The sequence below is a fragment of the Pongo pygmaeus genome, chromosome 7 (assembly GCF_028885625.2).
Source record: "Pongo pygmaeus isolate AG05252 chromosome 7, NHGRI_mPonPyg2-v2.0_pri, whole genome shotgun sequence".
Classification (NCBI taxonomy): domain Eukaryota; kingdom Metazoa; phylum Chordata; class Mammalia; order Primates; family Hominidae; genus Pongo; species Pongo pygmaeus.
The window spans coordinates 64,265,018-64,274,238 of record NC_072380.2 but is presented as its reverse complement, the minus strand read 5'-3'; the positions used below and the strand labels follow the sequence as shown (position 1 = coordinate 64,274,238).

Genomic DNA, 9,221 nt, shown 5'->3' with positions numbered 1-9,221 from the left:
CGGCAGCAGAGCGCACCCCGCACCTTTGCGCCTAAGGCGCGGAGATCTCCGCTCATCCAGGCCGCACCCCGGCCCTGCTTTTTTCCGTCCGGACCTAGGCGCCACGGGTTCTACTGACCCCGCCAGCCAGGGGAAGCCGTGACGGACCCCGAGGCCCGGGGGGTGGGGGCGGCGGGAGACAGAGCCCAGGGAGAATCGCCGGGGCGACGCGGCAGGTACCCTACTGGGTCCTCCAGGGGACGGCGACCAGAGAGCGAGCCCGGGGTCCGGATCCGAGGCAGGCATTGCGTAGGGAGCCCTGAGACCCGCTGAGTCCGAGGCTGGTGTCCGCCCGGCCCAGCGCGGACTTCCGAGGGTCCCGCGCGCTGGGACACGCCCTCATCCTTGGGGACGACCCCGTGGCCCCAGGCACCGCCTCCTGTTCCCGCCCCGCGCCCCGCAGCGCTTAGGCTTCGGCACACTGAGGGCCGAGTCCCACTGCAGCTCCAGCCGACCCCCGGGACGTAAACAAGGGCAGGCGCGCGGTGAAGACTGCGGCCGGCCGCGTAGCCGCGCTCTGGTCCCGCTGGTCCTCTCTTGGGCTGCGCACCCTCCGTACTTGCGTCAGGATCCTCCCGGAGTCTCCCGCTCTCTCCTCCCGGCTTACGAACATGCGGCCCCTTAAGCCCGGCGCCCCTTTGCCCGCACTCCTCCTGCTGGCGCTGGCTTTGTCCCCTCACGGAGCCCACGGGAGGCCTCGGGGGCGCAGGGGAGCGCGCGTCACGGATAAGGAGCCCAAGCCGTTGCTTTTCCTCCCCGCGGCCGGGGCCGGCCGGACTCCCAGCGGCTCCCGGAGCGCAGGTACGATGTCCCCATCCCGCCCCATCCTTTGCCCTGCGCCTGGGGCTCCGTGGATTCCCCTAGGAGCTGGGCGAGGCACTCGCTTTGGGAAGCCTGAGATTAGTGCAGCAGAAAACAGAGCATCTCTCCAGATTCCCAGCTCTTGGGAAGAGGTCGTAAGTGTATTAGATTTACCACGGTTGAGAGTTAAGTAAAGAAATCCGGCTGGCAATGGGACCAGCTTTCTATGTCCCTTCCCAGGTGTGGGAGGCCTTTTTGGAAATAAACTGGTAAAGCAGCTCAAAGACATGGGTTTCAGTCCCACCGACCGAGGGGTGGTGGACAGGTTAGGTCCCTGTCAGCACCCCATTTCTGGGTCTTCCGGGGTTTTGAGAATTAACTAAGATTGCTGTCTGTAGACACCTGACCGTGTCAGGAATGCCCCGTTCCCCTCCCCTTCACGATGGCCGCAGCGAGTGGCTGAGGACGCGCCAGTTTCAGCAGGCGGTGGCTTATGTTACTGGCACCTTTCCTAGATCATTTTAGAAGGGCAGCCGGCTGCTCCCAAATCAACTTTGGACAGTCAGGTTCCTGCTACTTAGATGCCCGAGGGGAGTGGAAGGAATGAGGGAGGAAAAAGTCGCTGCTCTAGAGGGTCATGAGACATCCACAGGCAGAGAAGTCGTGTGAATACGGGGAAAACGGAAAAGCCCCTGGAAAAGGAGGTCCGAGGGGGCGGCCGGGCACTTGGGGCAACGCTGGAGGGAGGAAGGCAGGACACGCAGGAAAGGAAGGTAGGGACAGAAGCGAGAAGCTCCTCACACGTTTCTGTTCACACCCAGCAAGAGCAGAGCAAGGTGAAGCTGCCGGCGAGGCTGGGACAGAAGGGCCCCTCTGCAGGGACATTTGGTGGCCTCCACCGGGCTTGGGAAGAAGGGAGGGCCTAGGGTGGCCTGGGGATGCCCCGCAGCTAGCGGCTGGCCGTGGGACCACAGCTCCTGATCCCTTCTAGAACCTCAGGCTTCATGGCTAAGAAAGCAAACAAGGGCTTCTTAGTATGATTTTTCTTTCCCATTAGTTGTGATATAAATATATACTTATTCACTCCACAAACTTTCTTCGAGTTCCTGTCTGTCACCATGCAGAGGGCGGAGGCCACCCAGAGGAGCAGACAGCAGTGTCTGTGCTCTCCCACACACCTGGGTGTGGAAGGAGGGGCTGGTGCACACCTGCACTAAGTGAGCGGGGTGTCCGGCCCCGGGGAGGGCATGGAGAAGATGGGAGGCTGAGGTGGGCTGCCCAGCTGGTGTGTGGACAACCCGGGCAGAGCCTCTCAGTCCAGCCGGCCACTGGGGAGCCCTCAGGAGGGGAGGTCACAGGGTCAGTGTCCGCAGCACGAGCATGCAGCAATGGTGCACACAGATCATGCACTTTGACTTAAAATTATTGTTAGCCTAAGATATTTATCTCAGAGAATAAAATGTCACTTTGGAATGTGAAAGGACTGGGAGAAAGGCTCTCAAAGTACAGAAACATGGAGGGCACACATTCATTCAGACCTTCTGTTTCATTCAACAGATCTTTTCTCTTTGATTCAGACAGTGAAGACTTACTGAAGTGAGTTACAAGGGATAAAACAATATTTTATTTATTTATTTAGAGACGGAGTTTCGCTCTTGTCTCCCAGGCTGGAGTGCAGTGGTGTGATCTTGGCTCACTGCAATCTCCTCCTCCCGGGTTCAAGCCATTCTCCTGCCTCAGCCTCCCACGTAGCTAGGATTACAGGCGCACCACCACGCCCGGCTAATTTTTATTTTTATTTTTTGTTGTTTTAGTAGAGATGGGATTTCACAATGTTGCGCTAGGCTGGTCTCGAACTCCTGACCTCAGGTGATCTGCCTGCCTCGGCCTCCCAAAGTGCTGGAATTACAGGCATGAGCCGCTATACCTGGCCAAAAATATTTTATTAAAAGTTAAAAGCGGCAACCATCTGAAGTTTTAAAGAACAATATGGTCAGACAGAAAGTGCCCTGTGGGCACCCTTAAAGCCATTGCTTTCTGTGATTGATTGTAGTTGTCTAATTTTTTTATTGCTATACTACATTCACAAGGGGAGAAAAGGGTGGCTCATGACATCCGTATCTGAGTCTGTGAATGGAGTACTTGCACATGGATCAGGGACAAACAGGGACATGAGAATATAGAGGACAAGGGCCTATCTGGATGTTCTGACGGGGAGCACTCAGGGTGGCAGGGGTTATCGTTCATTCAGGAGGAAAATATCTCGCAGGTCTGGGAGGCCAAGGACTCTCATTCCTGCCAGATGTGCCTGGAATGATGGCTTCATATTTCTGTAGTGACGTAATAAGCACCATCGCCCAGGCCTAACGTACCTGTTCTAGTTTCAGAAGTCTTTGCTGCCCCTGCAGTTGCTCTGTCTGCCTTTTTCTGTAGGCCAGGCAACTTCCCTAAATGCAGATGTGAGCTGGAGCTGGGGGGATCATTTCCAGGTAGAGGGAGTAGTAACCAGGAAACCCTGAGGCAGGAGGGACCAGACAGCATGCCCGGAGGATTGCGGAGAGTGGGGGACTGTGTTAGGTTCCCAGGAACACTCCTGATTCACCGTCCTTGGCCCTCCTTCCTTCTCACAGCTCACTTGTTCATGCATGTATCCGTCCTGTCATTTAGCAATTTAACACACAGCTGAGGTCGTTGGGATGGGCAACATTGTTGACCATTGTGCTTGAGGAGCACAATTCAGTTCATAATTCCTGCCTGCGATGTCTCTTGAATGTGGGTCTTACTTTTTAGTGTCTTTCCCACCACTAGTTCAGACCCTCTTGAGAGCTTTACGGTGACCTTTAGATCATCTTCAACTCTATTAGTGCCCTTGACAGTGTGTCCTATTGGGATAAGAATTCCCAGTAACCTTCACTCCTGCTCTCTCATTCCTCTTTCCTCCTCCCTTTGTCTTTGGTCACTGCGCCACCAGCAGAATGGCACAAACAAGGGACCATACCTCAAACCCTGCCAAAGGAAAGAAACATCAGAGCACTCACCCACTGAAAGGAAAACAGAGTCAGAAGGCTGAGAACAGGGCTGTGGTGGGAGTAGAAAGGAGGTTCAGAGTTTTTGACAGAAAGGAAATTGGCGTGAGATGTAGGAGGTAGCAGTAAGGGGACTGTTAGCAAGTATTGATGTATATGACGTTTCCTTTGCTACCTCTGCCTTTTCAAGAGATTTCAGTAAATGTTTACCTTATTTCTACAGGCTTTCTGGGGCCAGATTTGTGTTGTTGTGGTTGCTGTTGCTGTTTTAATATAAAACCTCGCTGACACGGAGCTTAAGGAGAGAATGTGAAGGGGTTTTGATGAGGTTATGCTGAACAATGGCAAATCAACGTGCTTAATAAGTAGCATGGGGCTGGTCTCTTACTGCTCATAAATCTGCTGTGGCTTCTCTTGATTTTCCAAGAAGGTCCTAGCTTCCTTGGAAAGAAAGGCAGATATTCAAGTCCTTTTGTGCCACCTCCTCTTACCTTTTGGCAGCTCTCAGGGGCTACCGTAAGTGCCTCTGTGCCAGTCCCAGGCTTGGTACCTGCTCCTTACAGAGGCCATTCTGCCTGTGCTTAACGCTATTCCTGCCTCTCCTGAAATGCACTTCTGTTACCTCTGCCTGCTAGAATTCTATTCATCCATCTAGGCCCCCTTCCTTTGTACTGTCTTTGCAGTTCGGTTATTTACGGGTTCAAATGCATCTTAAACTGTAAATTCACTTTGCAAATATCCCCACAGATCTGATGAAACTTAAAAAAATCTAGACATACTTAAATACTGCAGGGGCTTGCGTAATAGTGGAATTTTATTTGTACAGCCCAAATTCTCTCTATTGCAAGTCTGTGACTATTATATCTGCCCACTTAGACAGTTATACCTGGTGAGTAACAATTTCTTTCACATAAATAATAAAACATTTTTGCTGCTTTGCATATCACCAGGGAGGGGGGTATGGATGGGTACTTTTTTAAAAAATCATTTTTTGTTGTATATATTTAAGGTGTGCAACGTGATATTTTGTTATATGTAGGCACAAGAAATGATTACTACAGTCAAACAGATGAACATAGCCATCATCTTCCATTTTAATATTTTTATTATGTTATTTGCAGGGTTACTTGAAGCTATTTATTTTACTGAAAACTGTTAATATGGGGAGAGGTCAGAGTGAAAAGGTTATATATGATTTTTCACCTAGTAGATTTGGCAGGTTATATGTATGACCAGACGTCTGTTGGGCATGGGGCTGCTAGCTAGCAGGATCATAAACACTCATTCTGGGATGCCAAAGCTGACTTAGAGGAATGAGTTTCTGCCCATTCACAGTATTTCTTGTAGGAATTGTGGCCTTTCTGCAGGAGCCTATTTATCTAGCTGCTAAGTGAGGAAATTCTGTGCAGAAGTCAACAGAATCACCCACTGTGGGGTTCTCTCTCCCTGGAATGACCCAGTCCCAGGAGACAACTTTCCAATCACATATTGGTTAGGAAAACCTAGGATTAAAACAATTCCTTTTTAATGGCAATTTTTTTCTTTGGCCTTCAGTTTTATTGCTGGAAATGACATTTGAGAGCAGATTTCTAAGATCTTTGCTGCTGTGTAGGAGGATAGAAAAACGTGGCCAGGTGATATTTCCTTCGACTATTTGCCATTGTAGAAAACGTCACAGTAGTGGGTAGTAAGTAGTGTGTCTGGAGTTTAAATATTTCTTATAACTCCATTTATATATCTAACAACATAAACTGTCAGGAAATAATAGCTACGATATTTATATCATACACGAAAGATGTGTAGTCTTTTACATATTAATAAAATTAAAATTTTATTAAATGTGATTTACTTGGAGTTATTGTCAGGCTTTTTGATTTGATGATATCGTTCAGTGATGATTTCTTTTTCTGTTGAACACAGATAGCGTTTTTTTCTTCCTACAGCACACCTCACACTGAAACTCATATTAGTTTGATATTATATTATTCTATTTGAATGTGAGCCTCTTTAAGTTGAAGACTAGGGGTTACTCGGTTTTTAATATCCCATAGCCTACCAAAGTCATTGTGTAAATTCTTCTTTTAGGAAGAATTACTTTTTTCAGAAGAAATTGAATTTTAAAAAAGAAACTTTGCAGGTTTTTTTAACTCTGAAACTAAAATAATTTGAATTTTAAAATATTTATTTATTGATTTATGGATACATAATTGTGGACATATAGAATTTAAATTTTTATTTTCCCCAAAGCTAAAGCAGACCTATTGTCTTATTTACTTCCTACCATTATGAGGCATAAGCTAACGTTTTGGCATTTGGTTATATTTAGACAGTACAGTATTTACTGCCCTTAATACCTGCTAGAGCAGTGGTTGTTAAAATGAGGCTCCTGGGATCATCTGTTTCAGAACCAGCTGAGAGGCAAGTTTCAAATGTAATTCTTGGACTTCACCCTGGATATAATAAGTCTGTATGAGTGCAGCTTGTAGATCTGCATTTTAACAAACTCTTTGAGAATTCTCATGTACCTTGAATTTTTGGGACCATCAGAATTTTTTTTAACTAAGGAGGGTGAGGAGGAGAAAGGTGGCATATTGGAATCTCTTGGAGAGTTTCTTCCAGATAGAGACAGTTTCTATCTGCCCTCCCCAAACCCAGCCACACTCTGGTTCAGTAGCTCACTGTCTGCCCTCCCTCCATCCTTGCATGTACCCACAGCTCTACGCTACACATTCCAGTATGTTTTGAAAGATAACCTGTGAAAAAAGGCTTCCTTGGTCTACCAGCTTTGGGAACATAACGATTAAGCCCTCTTTTTTAGAATCACTATAGAAGCATGGTGTGGTTTGGATATTTGTCCTCTCTGAACCTCATGTTGAAATTCGATCCTCAATGTTGGAGGTGGAGGCTAATGGGAGGTGTTTGGGTCATGGGGGTGGATCCCTCAGGAACAGATTAATGCCCTTCCTGGAAGGTGGTGGGAGTGAGTTCTTGCTCTCTTAGTTTTCTTGAGAGCTGGTTGTTAAAAAGAGCCTGGTCCCTCCCCTGCCCCTTGCTCCTGTCAGGCCACGGGTTCTCTGCACACAGGGGCTCCCCTTCACTTTCCATCATGAGTGGAAGCAGCCTGAGGTTCTCTCCAGCTGCCGATGCCCAATCTTGAGCTTTCCAGTCACCACAATTATCAGCCAAGTATGCTTTTTTTTCTTTAAAAATTACCCAGCCTCAGGTATTCCTTTATAGCGACACAAAACGGACTATGACAAAGCACTATGAAGTCCTGCAGTAAAGGAAACTTTATGCAAATCAGTACTATCCAAATTTTTTTTTAATTAGGCATTTATTTGCATGTTGCATATCTAGGATATGAAGGAGCCCACTTTGGAAACATTGTTTCAGCCAATGCCTATAAACGAGCCCAACTTTAGCAGCTGGGGGACACCAGGAAAAAAAAGACTGGGCTGCAGGAAAGCAATGAAGAGAGAAGGAAAGGTGAACAGAGGAGGGCGGAGGGACAGGGCAGGGACATGGCAGGAGAGTTGCTGAGACACGACCACATACTAATTGCTAGTCAAAGAGGCACACTGTTATTTGGTGGAAAAATACCTGGAAACAAATTCAGTAAAACCATAAATTACTCATTCAAATTTAAATGCTGTTGTTGAAGAGTGTGCCCCATTTTGAACTTTTTTTTTTTTTTTTTGAGACGGAGTCTGACTCTGTCGCCCAGGCTGGAGTGCAGTGGAGCAATCTTAACTCACTGCAGCCTCTACCTCCCAGATTCCAGGAGCTCTCACCTCAGCCTCCCAAGTAGCTGGGATTACAGACACAAGCCACCATGCCCAGCTAATTTAAAATATATATATATATATATATATATATATAGTAGAGACAGGGTTTTGCCATGTTGGCCAGGCTGGTCTTGAACTCCTGACCTCAAGTGATCCACCTGCCTCAGAGTGCTGGGATTACAGGAGTGAGCCACTGCATCAGGCCCCAGTATGAACATTTTATACTTCTTCTTCTTCTTTTTTTTTTTTTTTTTGAGACATAATCTCACTCTGGTTGCCCAGGCTGGAGTGCAGTGGTTCAATCTCAGCTCACTGCAGCCTCGACCTCCCACCTCAGCCTCCCAAGTAGCTGGGACTACAGGCACATGCCACCACACCCAGTAATTTTTTTGTGTTTTTAGTAGAGATGGGTTTCGCTACGTTGCCCAGGCTGGTCTCAAACTCCTGACCTCAAGTGATCTGCAGTCCTTTGCCTTCCAGAGTGCTAGGATTATAGGCATGAGCTACCACAACGGCTGATATTTTATACGTCTGTTAATTCTACAGAATCCATGATTACTATTCATCTTATGTACGTGTCTACTCACGCTTGGTAGGCTCTGTTTTCTCTGTAAACATAAGGCAAATTATGTGAGCCAACCGTTAAAAAAAGTCTGATCTTTATTACACAATGGTTACATGTGAGAAAACAGGAAAACAAAAACACTGAAAATTGAAACCCCAAAAGGTGATTATTTCTGGCTGATAGTTTTGTAAAAAGTTTATTGACAGTATCAGATTGGCTATTGATCATTTCCATGAGACAGAAAGCATTGGTTCCAGGCTTGCTGTGGAATTGGGAAGGGGTGGATCTCTGAGTTCCAAATATCTTGTCTGTGCCACAGAGAAGACCCCATCATGAGGCTTCTTGTGAAGTTATAACAGCAGAGGAGATGTGTGGAGCACCTGACCAGGCTCCTGGCCTAGGAGCTGCAGGCAGGCGGCTTCTTACTCTCTCTAAGCACCACCCGGGCATCTGCCATGGTAAACTTGAAACGATGAATATCATCATGACTGCTTCAAAGCTTGGTTATATTTGTTTATAGGAGATTTTCTATTGCCAGCATATATGCCTGATGCCGAGAAAGGAAAAATAAGTTACATGTTGGGTTTGGAATACTATCTGTTTGTGTAACTTTTTCTTATAACTATCTTTTGTGATTTCTAATAGATTTGAAAACAAAGTCTCTAACAGATTTAAAAACAAAGCAGAGTAGGAGTCATACTCTGTACTTTAAGTCAAAATAATAAAAATTACTACATTAAAGAATTATTCATTACTACTGCATTAATTGATGAAGTGTTAAAATAGCCACACCTTAAAGAATTCTTTATAGATATAGCAAAAATAAAAGGTACTTCACAAGAAAGAAAGGAAATGTAACACATAGGTTAGGTTGTGTGGACAATGAGCAATAAACTTGCTTATCTCATTTGTTGATGAATTAAATTTTGGTTTAGTTGTGTTACTGTATCATTACTGTTGAGAGCTTTATCCATCCAATCTTCTAAACCCACATATATTCCATTC

At 46.6% G+C, this 9,221-nt stretch overlaps 1 protein-coding gene across 1 annotated transcript in view; it reads left to right on the top strand.

Annotated features, from left to right (window-relative positions):
* Positions 1 to 330: 330 nt before the first annotated feature.
* The window catches only part of ALKAL1 (ALK and LTK ligand 1), a 30,915-nt gene continuing 22,024 nt past the window's right edge, over positions 331 to 9,221 (top strand). Inside the window, exon 1 of the mRNA XM_054499203.2 lies at positions 331 to 840. Within this exon, the coding sequence (XP_054355178.2) occupies positions 651 to 840 (190 nt within the window). The 5' untranslated portion in view covers positions 331 to 650. The remainder of the gene's footprint in view (positions 841 to 9,221) is intronic.